The 16,116-nt window shown below is 34.8% G+C and overlaps 1 protein-coding gene across 1 annotated transcript in view; it reads right to left on the minus strand.

The window, feature by feature from the left end:
• LOC132543515 (N-alpha-acetyltransferase 20-like) overlaps positions 1 to 16,116 on the minus strand; it is a 44,435-nt gene that overhangs the window by 14,351 nt on the left and 13,968 nt on the right. The window contains exons 4-5 of the mRNA XM_060207027.1: positions 7,564 to 7,693; positions 6,563 to 6,699 (exon numbers count right to left, since the gene is read on the minus strand). Of these exons, the coding sequence (XP_060063010.1) occupies positions 6,563 to 6,699; positions 7,564 to 7,693 (267 nt within the window). The remainder of the gene's footprint in view (positions 1 to 6,562; positions 6,700 to 7,563; positions 7,694 to 16,116) is intronic.

Genomic DNA, 16,116 nt, shown 5'->3' on the forward strand with positions numbered 1-16,116 from the left:
TATCAACTAAACAGTGTGAAATATTAGTGAATATTTTAAAACTGACAAGAAATATTCTGAACAAACCAATGGCATTCCAATCCCAGTAAAAAGTATAAGTGACCCGCCTACAGACTGAATGACCTAGTAAGTGTCTGAGTTCTGGATTCTCCAATGTTCTATATTTAGACAGTCTAATTTTATATTGGCAGAAATATTCCTACCATTTCCACTTGTCCGACCTTAGAAAAGATATATTTTGATGCTGGCAATAGTTTTAGAATCACTAGGAAAAAATAAGTACAAAATAGCCCAAAATTTGCCAACATGATTAGAGTTTCCCTATAACAGGAGGAATGTAAAAGACTTCATTATGATATGAACTTGGAATGACAGTAAGACAGACGCACAGAGTAATGGACTGATGGACACTCTTCATTTGGTATTATATCATGTCATTACTTTAACAAATGTATAAAAAGGTAAATATACGACAGATTATCTTTTCAACTTTGATGATTTTCATTGTTTATATGGAGCTGAATCAAAACGCCAAAGAAACAAAATCTTAGTAAAAGTTACTTGGATGGCTTTATCAAATAAATAACAGTCATACCTTTGACAGTTTATAAAGTAAAATTTCTACATTCATGATACATATACTTTAACTGATGGCAAGATCAAATGAAACAAGTTCTCTTAGAAACAAGAGTATCAGTAAAACTGATAATGCTCCCTGAAAACAACTTTATAAGACATACAATTTTAAACAAAGGGCAATAACTCTTTACTTTTGGGATTCAGGTACAGAATTTGGTACACTGCACATCAGTGTGATCAATGTATACACCAAGTTTCATCATCCTTGCTTAAATGTGTAATATAAGCTGTGGCAAAAAAGGATGGATGTAAAGACAGACAGCAGGAAAGAACAGGTGGCAAATATTTGCTTCCTTAAAAATTTCCAGGGAGCATAATAAAACATTGATATTTTTGTAAACTATTCAAGGAAGAATAATGGAAGCTTGATATAAAATGATTATGAATCATAAAATTTCCAGCAATCCAGTTTGCAGCCGGAAGTGGTTGCATAATGACTTTTCCACATCCATAGATACAGACTGCACCCCCTGTTTAACACTACAGCGATGATGTATATACAAAGCATGCAAAGATCTGAGAATACCTGACCATGTCAGGAATATCTTGCCGTTGCAAGGCAGGAAATACACTAGAAGGTTCATCACATACTTCCCCAGAGCCGGTAATTGTCAACATATTTGTGCAATTCTAATGTCTTTTATTTCGGCATTCAACCACAGTCACATGTGGAATCCCGATCACAACTCGTCAATGATTTGTCAGCTTGATAAAAAGAATATGAAATTTGCAAAAACTATGATAAATATTTATTCAAATTTTTTCACTTCTTGACTTCAACTGAAATGATATAAACACTTGATTATAAGAAATGGATTGGTACAAATAAAAAAAATGTTTATGTAAATTTGTTTTGTTAAGCTTGACATGCTGGGAAGACCTGGCCAAGGTTAGTCTAATGAAGTACATGTATCTGCCATCTAGGACAACCTGCTGAATAATTATGCAATGTACTGTCTGAGGAACTCTAATGCTGAGCTATACACAGGATACAAAATATCTGGGTTGTCTTCTGAGGGATTCTACAAAATGTCCACCATGCAAGGAATTTGTGACCGTGGAAATTTCTGCCCAGGATAACTAGGATGTTTTGAATACTTCATAGCACAAACACAACATTGTATTTCACTTAATTAGTGTTCATATATAAACAACAGAAGTGGAAGAGGATCAAAGAAACATTCAGGATTTATAAACATGGTAATACCGTATTTGACCCATTAAGCACTCAAGGCACTTAACAAATTTCAGAAATGGAGAGGCAGTCACTAGGCCACTTTAACAAGATTAATTTCATCTAGGGAAATCCCCAAAAGTACTTTCATTTTCTAAATATAGACTCATTACATCACTTACCCACCATTCATTTACCTCATTTTCAATATTAAAAAGATGGCACTGATGGAAGCAACTAAATGTTTCTCATCAATTTTCAATCTTCTGGAATATTTTGATAGCAGACAATATTTTCACCCATTTTACTACTTGTTTGACATTCACTTAAACAAATTATTGGCTCATGAAACAATTTCAGACTGCAAGATGAATTAAGGAGTTTATACTGTTAATTAAGGAGTTTATACTGTTAATTAAGGAGTTTATACTGTTAATTAAGGAGTTTATACTGTTAATTTAAATCTTCATACTTATACATCATTTACCTTCTTTACAGTATAAATGTTCACGATGAAATAATGAAAGACGTCATTAAAAGAACTAAGAAATTTGACACCATTAACCTTGAAAGTTGGCCAAGGTCATTCATTTGAACAAACTTGGTAACCTTAATTTTTAATACCAGCATATTACAGGACCAAGATCATGTTCCTGGACTGGGCTTTTTAGCTCAGAGATGTTTCTAGAAGACCCATAAGGCCACAGTTAATGACCCTGAGCATATTACTTATTTAGAAGTTGCTTGTTTTGATATTTTTCAATACATTGACACACGTGACCTTGAAAGTGGGTCAAGGTTATTTATTTGGAAAAACTTGGTCGTTCTTCATCCATGTTTTTTACGAGCCAATATCATAACTTGGGCCCATCCCTTATAAAGAAGATTTTGTTTCAAGGAAAAAGTTATGCCGGAGATTGCGTGACTTGTCCTAAGAACAGATCGGCTAAAAATCAAACATATACAATACTTTATGTGTGACTGAATGGATTCTATTGTCCAGAAGATTATGAAGTCATTAAAGTTTCATTGTTTCTGATTCTATACAAGAGAAATTCGTTTTACCAGCTGGTAATGCTAACTTCTGCCAAATTTATAGTCGGATTTGTTTCCTGTTTTAGTAAAATCTTCACTGAATATGGATTTTATAAAAGTCACAATCAAATCAATGTCTAAAGTACGAGACTGATCTGTGCCACATGAAAATGCCATACATCCTGAGGCACCAACTGTGTTGCCTAAATTAGTATCTCTTAAGTTCCCAATATAAACATCCAGGTACGTCTGCAGGACATTACATACCCATCATTATCAAAATTTATTTCATGATGAGCCTAAAGCAGATTCCATCACCACACTTCCCAATGAATTTGTCATGATGTCTTGCATGCAGCATTGATAAAGATCAAATGCTCGGACCAATTCTAGAGCCTGAGCACATGCTTGGAAGTCGGAAGCTATAAAAAGTCCCCTGGAAGCTGCTGACTTTTAATGAGTCGAAAGCACTTCGATATATAAAGTAATAATATCTGGTTAGCTGTACAATATACAGACCCAAACCTCGCTAACTATACCTTTTAGCTTTGACGTTAAAGGCTGCTGACTCATAATGACTACATAGAGCTGGAGGTGCTATTTCTAACTTTTGATAACCGGTATCTTACAATGTGCTTCATACTTTTCTTTGCATAACAAATAATTTTTTCTCTAAATTAAATAATTATTAAACATTTAAAAAAGATATAACAAAAATTAAGTAATCCTGAATCTTACACATCCATCATAGCCCATAGGACAGAAAATGGTTCCAATAGTTGTCTTCATAAGGATGCAGCCTGTTACAGAATTTTTAACAGAAGCTAATACCCGATTTAACAGCTTGATAAACAGAAACATTCAAAATACAGAGTTATGCATCATTGTAAGGCTTGTTTATCCGGACTTGTTTGTATGTGTAAAACTTAACTATTTCATTGTCCACTGTATGATCTAGGTATTCACATAAAGTTTGGTTACAATTGAACTTACATACTTTTTGAGCATTAGATCGACACCAAACAGTGTAAAGAGAAATATAGACAACTATGCCAACACAGCTAGTACGGTAACACCACAGTCTTGTTTTCTGGACTTTTCATAAGCGGCAGATCAAAACGCACCAAATTTAAAGTGAAATATTGACAATGACACCATCAACACTGGTAATAAACTAACATTATAGCTTCGATTCATTTCTGTGCTTCTTCATCACTGGTGAGACAAAAATGAGTTTTTCATCACAGACGAGACAAAAATGAGTTCTTCATTACAGGCGCAACGAAAATGAGTTCTTCATCACAGGCGCGACAAAAATGAGTTAATCAAGAACATAGTACAAGATGACTTTTGTAAGTAACCACTGGATACAGTAGTCAAAAGACTACTGTAGTATGCTGTTCCTTGTTACAACTCTATCCACTTAATTGAATCACTGAGTGAACATCACAGAAATACACAGTACATATCTGATACAAACTTTGTTTAGAACTATCAGGCTCTTTGTACCTCATTAAATATTGAATAAGAAGCTATATGCCATAGTGTTTAAGTAATCCTCTCGACTAAACCTATAAAGCACCATGTACTTACGGCTGTCACTACAATTAAGTGGACAAAGACCTAAAGGGGATCCACATTGTACTTTGTATCTTTTCAAGAGTTCATTATTTTTTCATGAACTTATTTCAAACATCAACAAACAACTACTGTATATGTGGTAATAGTCACCCCCCGCCCACCCCAATAAACAGTTATTGTATATGAGGTAATAGTCACACCCCCCCCCCAATAAACAGTTACTGTATGTGTGGTAATAGTCACACACACCCCCCACCCCAATAAACAGTTATTGTATATGTAGTAATAGTCACCCCTCCCCAATAAACAGTTACTGTATGTGTGGTAATAGTCACCCCTCCCCAATAAACAGTTACTGTATGTATGGTAATAGTCACCCCTCCCCAATAAACAGTTACTGTATGTGTGGTAATAGTCACCCTTCCCAATAAACAGTTACTGTATGTGTGGTAATAGTCACCCCTCCCCAATAAACAGTTACTGTATGTATGGTAATAGTCACCCCTCCCCAATACACAGTTACTGTATGTGTGGTAATAGTCACCCCTCCCCAATAAACAGTTACTGTATGTGTGGTAATAGTCACCCTTCCCAATAAACAGTTACTGTATGTGTGGTAATAGTCACCCCTCCCCAATAAACAGTTACTGTATGTGTGGTAATAGTCACTCCCCCAATAAACAGTTATTGTGTGTGTGGTAATAGGCACCCCTCCCCAATAATCAGTTACTGTATGTGTTGTAATAGTCACCCCTCCCCAATAAACAGTTACTGTATGTGTTGTAATAGTGGTATGTGTGGTAATAGTCACCCCTCCCCAATAAACAGTTACTGTATGTGTGGTAATAGTCACTCCCCCAATAAACAGTTATTGTATGTGTGGTAATAGGCACCCCTCCCCAATAATCAGTTACTGTATGTGTTGTAATAGTCACCCCTCCCCAATAAACAGTTACTGTATGTGTTGTAATAGTCACCCTTCCCCAATACACAGTTACTGTATGTGTGGTAATAGTCACCCCTCCCCAATAAACAGTTACTGTATGTGTGGTAATAGTCACCCCTCCCCAATAAACAGTTACTGTATGTGTTGTAATAGTCACCCCTCCCCAATAAACAGTTACTGTATGTGTGGAAATAGTCACCCCTCCCCAATAAACAGTTACTGTATGAGTGGTAATAGTCACCCCTCCCCAATAAACAGTTACTGTATGTGTGGTAATAGTCACCCCTCCCCAATAAACAGTTACTGTATGTGTGGTAATAGTCACCCCTCCCCAATAAACAGTTACTGTATGTGTGGTAATAGTTACCCCTCCCCAATAAACAACTACTATATGTGTGGTAATAGTTCACATCTCCATACACATAAACAGACCATATCTATCAGATATTAGCAACTAAATTGCCCTTTTATAAGACTATCGAATATAAATTGCCTCATTTTATTTAAATAGTACATGTAACAGTAACCTTACGTGACCTTTGACCCAGTAACCTGATTTCACTGAAGACTCCATGGAAAATCAATGAAGCAAACAGAAGCAAATTAGGTGAACACAGAATAGGAGACTTAATGATGAACATATATGATCACTACATACACCTTCAATTCAAGTGAGACTGAATGTTTAATGAAAAGGTTGGCCAGGACAGACCAAATACTTCAAAATTAAATGGAGTCTTTGAGTTCTATGAGTTCAAGATAACAAGGTTCAACTGTATATCCAACAAAAAAGTGATTTTATCTATAAAATAGCTAAATCTTTGATAAGGTTAAAACTGAGAACTAATAACATTATTATAATAACCCACACAAAATTATTTCAAATAAGACAGTAACAACCAAAGATTATAGACATGGTTAAGTACTAGGTAAATTTGGAATTAATGTGAATATGTAGATGTAAAAGATATTACAGTCAACACTGTCTATGAAGGCCACTGAAGGGAGCAGAAAAATGGCCTTTAAAATGGGAGGTCTTTATATAGAGGTTAATTTTATTGGCCTTCAGGACAGGTTTGACTTAATTTTACACTATTCTGGTATTTGATATTTTTTATTTCACGTGGAAATATCTGTATGAACTTTCTTGATATTGAATTTCAATATAATGCATAACTTGTACTCACCAAAAGCATCCTCGTCAACTTCGCCCGAATAGTACTCGATGACTCTCCGGTACACTGCGTAACCAAGCTTGTTGTACATCTCCACAGCCACCTTGTTTGACACCCGCACAAAGAGGTCGACAAAGTAGCAGTGTTTCCTGTAACCAATGGTACTTCACATCAAACGCTCACTCCTCTAATTCACACACATTAGAAGTATTCCTGTCTTTCTCCAACAAGTAAAACTTTCTATAATCACTCCTTCAATTCACACACATTAGAAGTAATCCAGTCTTTCTCCAACAAGTAAAACTTTCTAACATCAACTTCTTTTTCAGACAATATCACCATTTTCTTGACAACAGACATTGTAATGAAAATGAGTTCATATTACATATTCTAACGCTATTATCCTTACTCAGATGGATTAGAATGACTTTGAAATATTAATATAATTGTTTTTATGGGGAGACATTCCATAGCTTTATTTTATTTCACAATAAAACTTGATTTTTAAGATTTTTGAATTTTTCTGCTGCTTAACATTAAACTTCAGTTTATTACTTTCTCCTAATTGACAAACCGGTGAAATGGGTGAAAAAAGCGTGGAGACTTTCAAATTAGACCGACCACAGCACATAAAATTTTATGTTTTGGAAAATATCAAATGTATGTATCATTAGAGTTTTTCATTTTTTTTTTTGTTGTATTTACATCAGAAACAGTCCTTGACATCATAACGCTGATTTGAAATAGAGGGCATTAGAGGTGGGCTTAATACAGGATAAATACTGTAATATGATAATGATGGTTATCTGAGTATATAATGTGGTGTAACCCAGGATGACGTACCAGCAAGCAACTCTTTTTACATCAGAAACGGAAGGGGAGATAACTCATAGAATGCTGGTCATATAATTTGTGTGTTAAAATTTTAATTTTTTTTTTTTTTTGAAAATACATTGCTGTCCTCTTTATATCAATCACATTTTAACATTTAGACAATGTAAATATAAACTTACTTTTCTGAGATTTCCTCAAGTATGTTCATAAGTTTGCCAGCAAGACCGAGCCGCCTGTACTCTGGAGCGATTGTCAGAGCAGTAACATGACCATGCCATAGCTCTCCTCCACCTTCTGCCTTTCCCATGACTGCAACAGTAATAATTCAAGTGAAAACATCTCTGAAGTCAAAACTTATCTTTATAAAAGCTCTATCTAGACTATTGATATATTGTTTTCTGTATATTTTGATTTGTAATTAATATAGAGAAAATTAACACAGATAATATGCCTGAAATTGTTCAATCGTAAAACCCCGATAAATCTGAGTTTTGTTTTGGTGGTAATGATGATTTTCAATTAACAATTAAAAGAACTAACAACAAGGCAACACTGATCTATAAAGACAGTGAAAAATTGATGTAGGTTTGTCTTTTGTGGTGAATGAATATGATTCTAGGGAAGATTTTTGGGACAATGCTATTTCCCATATTTTTGAAAGTAGCTACCTCGAAACATCCTAGTAACAGGACTCACCAAAAGTTTGAGAAAATGGCATATTGGACTTAATCCAACGTTGAAACACATACAGAAGATATAGAAACAAAACAAACTGCATTTCAGATAGTTATAAGCCAATCCATGATATTTTGTTTCTTAAGTATGTTCCTGGTACAGACATTAAACCTATATAAAATGTTGTTCTACAAACATTCATTTAATACATAAGATTAGACCATTGTTTTTGGCTTTCCAAAATAAGCTTCGTCACCTAAAATTAGTGTAGTTTCTCCATGAAATGATCTGACCTTGTAATTTACCACATAATTTGTTGTAAACCATAATTATATGATTACTAGGTTTAGAAATGGATTTTAGTGACATGTACATCAATATTGTGAAACAAGCAAATAAACTAATATCTTCATCGACTACATTAACGTTATGGCATTGCTAACTTTCGCTAAGTCCAGAAATCGGTAAGTGCTATTAAGACATCCCTGCATTCTACTAACACAGAAACGGTAATTACCGACACAAGAATAGTTTTATCTTCGGAAATGTACATTACATCACTCTAGCGCTGGTGTATTTCATTTCCTTGATTTCTCTAAGTCTACTACGATAAAAAATTTAATTGTATTTGAATCACATCCAACCCATAACTGCTGTTAATAGAGGATGATGCATCTGCTTTACCCATCAGTATTCTTAGTGCTCCGTCTGTTCATAGTAGTTACAGGTGTGTAGTGCCACAACCGCATCGCTTGATAATGAACAACTATTGATTGACAACATCCAAACAAGTTCTGTTCATCATCTTTCTTCCATAAAACTTCAGTAATTAAGATCTGGATGTTCTATTGCAAATATTAATTCTCGATCATAAGAAGCATATTGCCCCGATTTCAGAAATTTAGTGAATGTTATCAGACTCGACAGTGATTTTCTCATTTGTCTGTCTGTCTGGTATTGAATGTAAGCTATTATGCTTAACATCGGAATGTTAAATCAAAATGGAAGATGCATGATATAAGATACATCTGTCAATAATAGATTTGCGTTAAAAAAATAGTTATATCTCATAAAGATAAAATGCACATTATCTGCCAACAGTTAGCCAGACAACAAAACACAAGTGTGTTTTCAAAACTTTATTGGGTAATACCCAAGAAACATAATCATGAAAATGTAGGGATTGTGATGAATTTCACAGGTCAACATATGAAATTTTTAGCTAATATTCCCAGCTGACAAGCTGTTCTTAGTGATAATCACAATCTGACAGCACATCTTAAACGGTGAATGTCACTTTTTCAAACAGACATGATTTGGCTGATAGCTGTATTCATCATGTAGTCTATTTTCCGCTGGAATACCATACAATTACGTATTATCACTTTACATATCGTGTCATCTTATGCGTGGGGGAGCAGGATGATGGATTAGTTTCAGTGAGAAAAATGCAGAGACAGGCTGTTGATAATTTCATGAGGTGGTGAGGCATATCAAATTTTACCTTCAAAAATATCATTTTTCAAAATTTAAACAAACTGAAATGGACACTGTAGGTATCATTTCAATATTTTTTGAAAAACTAAAATACATTGTAGTTGTATTAATTTTAAGGAAGGTGATCAAAATCACAATGAAAGCATGCGATATCCTGGGAATAAAGAAAACAGTATATAAACATGTGATCTATCAGTTATGCTACTCTGGTACCAAATGTATACACTTATCTGATAATCCTTTAGGATACCTAAAACTCTCAGATCATCACTAGGGTAAAATATTATACAGGAAACAGGACATGTCTGTTTTCAATTTATCATAAAAGACCGAAAATTTGTCCCAAAAGACAGTTTCAAATAATTGTTTGATTTCATACAATAGAATATTTGACAAGATATCATACTAATAATATATTACAGAAATCTCGAAATCTCAAATCCATGGTCTGTTTATTTTCTATACTATGCTACCATATTTATATACAAAGCTTGGCATAACAATAGACGTTCATACAGTGTACCATTAAATAAGTACACTGTTTTTCTACTGAAGTTGGAGTACCAGCTCCCTGTATGACCTAGTCATATTAAAAAGACATACACATTGCAGGTATAGTAACATTAATGAACAGTAAATATTTCTTTCTTTTAATTAATACATTACAATAATCATACTTGCTTCATATATCTGTCTAACACACTAACATGATAACTGTTCAAGTGTTTGTCTCAAAATCAAATTTGATATTTACCTGATACAATTTAAATACACATTAACACTGAAAAAGAGATAACAAGGGAAACACAGATTGCTATTGCCAAACATAGGTCATCAAGTCAATTTTACAATGTTCAGTGTTCCTCATGTAATTTACAATTACAGCAATTTACATATAAAGTTGTCTCCCTTGAACAACATTAACTAACACTGTTTTCTAGTTAACGTGAGTTTATCTAACAATATATGAATCAATAAATGGTAGATATTTAAAAGGAATTATCTTTTTTTATCATTTATACACAAAGTTTTTAATATGTTACCTAAGTCATACTTATCGTTCAAAATATGAATATAATCAAGTGTTTTAAGTTTAGTGTTTAAAAGTATCATCCTGCAATCTTTTAATGTGTCAAAGAGCCTTATATATATTCTAAACCTGTCTCATATTCATCAACAACGAAGAAATTACTGTCTATATATTTGACATTTCTTACCGTTCAACAAATGACCTTTGACTTACAGTAGGAAAATCATGCACAAGATTTTAATTACAAGACATTGATGACGCAACTGTTGACTTTTCTACTGAAACTGCGACAGATGAGGGTGGGCTTATTAACTAATGAATCTACATAATGCAGACAACTTACTGGACACAGAACATGCTTTGTTCAACTATCTATAGGCTTCTTTAGAAGTAAATTGTAGGGTGAAGGTACTTGAATACAAATACCCAAGGTCACAAGAAACACTCTCGTGTTAAGATACTATCAATAAAAACAATATATATAATGTATGTTACATAATTATGATGGATTTCATTTTTTTGGATACCACACCCCAAACAAAATTGTGATGACAATGATAGTTTTATATTCAGAAGGAAAAGTTCAGTAAAAATGTTCTGATATCATTTCATGTGTAAAGATATTTAAACAAGTAATTATTATTCTATTTATCAAAACAAATTAGTCTGTCAGAAGATTAAAAAGTTAAAGTATTTAACTAGTGAAAATGATCTTTTAATTCAATTTTATTTCTACAGACGTAAATGGAATTGACCTTTCCCTGATCTCTGCCAGAGTGCATTATAGGCTAAACCAAGGGTACATTTACATATTAAACTGATTTATGTACAAAAATTTAACGGGCATAATGAAAATAGCCGTGACACTGCTCAAGTTTATAATGTTGACAAAATATATTTAGATCAGTCTTGGTTACGCCCATGCTTGAAATCTTAACCATCGCTGCACTTCTATTCATAAGGATTTACATCTACAATAAGGAGTAGCGCCTTTTCAAAATAGCACTGACAATCATTATATACACGTGTAGGAAAAAGTAATAATATCATTTACCTGCATCCAATGAGAAGTTATCTTTCAATTTTCTGCCTTTGAAGAATTCTGGCAAAGGCTCAGATGTTTTCCCATTACTTTTCTTGTAATAATTAGATTTGTAACTTGCATCTAAATACGAATTTGATCAAGGGCTGCTTAAGATGAATGCATATACTTTATTACATCAAACTTGTGCATATTCATATTAATTTAATGGTTCCTTCTGTTCTATAAGAACCTACAATAGTTCTGTTGGTTAGAAAATCGGCCTACTTGACCTCCGGTGAAGACCCGAGGTTCACAGTTCGATCCTCCCTACATGTGGTGGCTTGTGTTTCTGGAGAAACTGGAAACTGGACCAATCTATGCTGATGGTATTGAGTCCTTGAGCGATACACTTTACCCTGATTGTTCTGGATGGTCCTCCTGTATGTTGTTTAATGAGGTAGCCACCAGCTACTACAAGGAGACCCTGGCTAGTATTGACAGAGTTATATACCCAGTAATCAAACAAGCAATATTTCAATTGCATAGAACACATTGTTTTCTGTTTATGTCGTCCCAAATCTCATCTCCATTTCTGTTTACCATGTCCCCAATCTCATCTCCCTTTCTGTTTACCATGTCCCAAATCTCATCTCCCTTTCTGTTTACGATGTCCCAAATCTCATCTCCATTTCTGTTTACCATGTCCCCAATCTCATCTCCCTTTCTGTTTACGATGTCCCAAATCTCATCTCCCTTTCTGTTTACCATGTCCCAAATCTCATCTCCCTTTCTGTTTACGATGTCCCAAATCTCATCTCCATTTCTGTTTACCATGTCCCCAATCTCATCTCCCTTTCTGTTTACCATGTCCCCAATCTCATCTCCCTTTCTGTTTACGATGTCCCAAATTTCATCTCCCTTTCTGTTTACGATGTCCCCAATCTCATCTCCCTTTCTGTTTACGATGTCCCCAATCTCATCTCCCTTTCTGTTTACCATGTCCCAAATCTCATCTCCCTTTCTGTTTACCATGTCCCCAATCTCATCTCCCTTTCTGTTTACCATGTCCCCAATCTCATCTCCCTTTCTGTTTACCATGTCCCAAATCTCAACTCCCTTTCTGTTTACCATGTCCCAAATCTCATCTCCCTTTCTGTTTACCATGTCCCAAATCTCATCTCCCTTTCTGTTTACCATGTCCCCAATCTCATCTCCCTTTCTGTTTACCATGACCCCAATCTCATCTCCCTTTCTGTTTACCATGTCCCAAACTTCATCTCCCTTTCTGTTTACCATGTCCCAAATCTCATCTCCCTTTCTGTTTACCATGTCCTAAATCTCATCTCCCTATCAGCAAAATGCATGTATCCAGTAGTTTGTGATATGTCGACACACTGACAGTTTTAAAAATGAAATAAGCTTGACAAAATTTAAACGGTACAATAGGTTTGTGAATAAATAAATAGATATGAAAAGAAAATCCCATCAACAAGAATATTTGAGTGAATGGGTGTATAAGGTTATACACTACCCCTGAGCAGAGTACCTTTCTCGTCCAGAAATTCCTTAACTTGGTAGGTTTTATAAATATGACAGGAAATGATGTTTCTCTGATTCAATGATTCAACAAATATTGAAAGATTTGATGCGCTGTGTAATTCTTGAACATTTTAATATAAAAATCTTGTCAGGAAATCCCCTCCATCAGTGTTCAATCCATCTCTTTCAAACCACAACATGTGCTCCTCAGCAGTTTAAGAAATTTTTTATAACATTTTTATATGTTTTTGAATTTAAATGCTATAAATTCTTCCACAATCAATCTCACACAGCTCCTACTGTCTTGTATGATATGCCATCATCACTGTGTTCATTGTGACATCGCAATCATTATTAGTAATTATATAAACAATGTATATATGATCAAAAGATTAATTAAACCTCATTTATTTTACAATAACTGCATACAAGTTTTTTCCAACTTAAATCAATCACTCTTGTTGGCTCTGACAATTTAATAGGAGTCTTACTATGGGAGAAATCTGGAGCATGCATGGGAAACCCACGTGGTTGGGCAAGTGACCTGTATCCTTTTTCACGTTCAGGAATCGAACCCCGGACGTCTCTAGATGAAAGGCATGTGTTACCACTGCATCACAGGACCACCCAGTACAACAGAATGTAACAAAGTGCATCACTTCTCTACATTGCAGAATATTGCATCCACTATATCTTACAAAAATCAGACCAGAAATTTATTTATGTTTGCTATTAAACTCTATAGATGTTACTAGCAATTTAAAAGGAGCAAAGGTTTTGAAAATTTTTATTTTCAAAACTATAAATTAATGATTTGCACTTGAAAATGGCCCTGAAATTTTCTCTGGTGATTCTGATAGGACCACCTACTACTGTCCGTATCCAGAATCTCACCAGTACAGACAACGACAGGTGTACGACCACTGCCAGCAGTAATCAATCAATCTATGTGTAGAATTTGAGATTAAGTTCTCTCATCAACCGGATACAGAAGCATTCTTTATTTCTAATGTCTATCTACACTAACCTGCCAAACTTATGCGTGTAATTACGCCTACAATCCTCCAACATGTTTTTAAAATTAACGACGAACATGAACCACCAGCAGGTAAACCAGTCCCAGACAGACATTTGATTCTTAACACCCTCATACAAATTTAATTACCAGCATTTTCTCCTGTAAATATAAGTGTCTTGACACATCATGATAGAGTTTCATTATTCAGATTGAACAAAATGCCTTTGATCACTAAGGATTGAATTTGTAAACAAATGCAGCATGAAATGATGCGTATCTATTAGGGGAACTTGTCAGATATATACTGGCATTTCATTATCAAGTACGGAACTGACACACTTTCTCTTCTTATTCCACAAGGAAACATACAGATAAAACATTGTCTTTCTAATACTATAGAAAACATGTTTTTTTATTTATTTGTTATTTTTTTTATGTTTTTGGTGTAGATTTTGATGATACATATCTGTATCTAGAGACAATCATTGTAAAGAATGGAATTTTTCATAAAGTGAGTCAAGGAAAAAGGAAGATTTTCTTGAACAAAAAAAATTCCATCACATGTTCTCCTCCATGTACCAATCTAGAAGATTTACACAAGCGTTTTGTATATCTGTTGGATCATATACAATATTTTATGTTTTATTTTTATCATCAATTATCAAGCTAAAGTGATCAAGGTGTGTTTTGGGGAAATTGTGGTTACACATCATTTTCATACCTGATTACAGCTGTTTACCCAAGGTTAGTTGCGGTACATTCTTATCCAGACCAAGACAATTTCCATGAAGTTTAGCTTTCATGGTTTTACAAAAAAAATCACTACCGTATTTATTCCAATAAATGCCCCGTGGGCGTGAAATTTTTCAGACAGGGGGCGATTAATAGAACACAAAATTTCATAATTTGTTGGTCATGACATGCCATGGCTGCCACTTAAAAACATTGTTTAACAAACTAATGAATTACTCAGCAAAGAATGCATTTGAAAATTGCATTGTTGTCAATTGCATTCTGATAACCTGAATTCTTGTATGAAATGACACGATGTCAATCATGTCAGCTTCAGTCAAAAACGTACAATGTTCATCATCGCTTGTAGGCCTAGTTTGCATAACAAAATAAAAAAATACAGCGGTATATAAGCCAGTCTTTTTCTTAATAAATCCCACATACCTGATAACAATGTCTGGGACAAAACGAAGTTATGACACTGCTTTCAAGCTTAAAGTAATCGCCTTTGCAGAGGAGAAGGGTAAACATGCCGCCGCGAAAGTGTTTCGTGTTGACTGAAAACGAGTGCAGGACTGGTGTCAAAACAAAGAAAAATTTAAAAATCTTTCTAAAACATCTAAACACTGTAAAGGAGGTGGGAGGCATGTCAGATATGAAGATATTGACAAAAATCTGATGAGATGGCTTCAGGACAGACGGGAGGCCGGAATACGAGTGACTGGGAAAGCATTGCGGTTTGAGGCCCTGCGTATGCATAAGGCAAATGGTAGTCAATCGTTCAAAGCCTCATATGGATGGTTTCTAAATTCAAAAAGAGACATAACATTTCGTTCAGGCGATCTACGCATGTGGCACAACATGAAGTTTCATTAATTGATGATCGTATTGACAGTTTTTTGAATTTCGTGTTAAGAATGCGTCGGCTACGAGAATACCCCGATAGCCATATCGCTAACATGGACCAAACCCCGGTGTGGTTTGACATGCCAGGAAAATCGACATTAGCAATAAAGGGGGAAAAGGAGGTCAGAGTTTACAGTACTGGCCACGAAAAACAAAAAAAATAACGGTGACACTGGCAGCATATGCCGATGGGACTAAAATCGCCCCCCTTGTGCACATGCCAGGCATTCGTCCCCTTCCGAAAGATGACATACCAAGTGGTATTGTGGTATACATGTGCGGGGCCGGACAAAAATCCTGGGCAAATGAGG

The sequence above is a fragment of the Ylistrum balloti genome, unplaced genomic scaffold, assembly GCF_031769215.1.
Source record: "Ylistrum balloti isolate Yb309-2 unplaced genomic scaffold, AGI_CSIRO_Ybal_v1 Utg369758, whole genome shotgun sequence".
Classification (NCBI taxonomy): domain Eukaryota; kingdom Metazoa; phylum Mollusca; class Bivalvia; order Pectinida; family Pectinidae; genus Ylistrum; species Ylistrum balloti.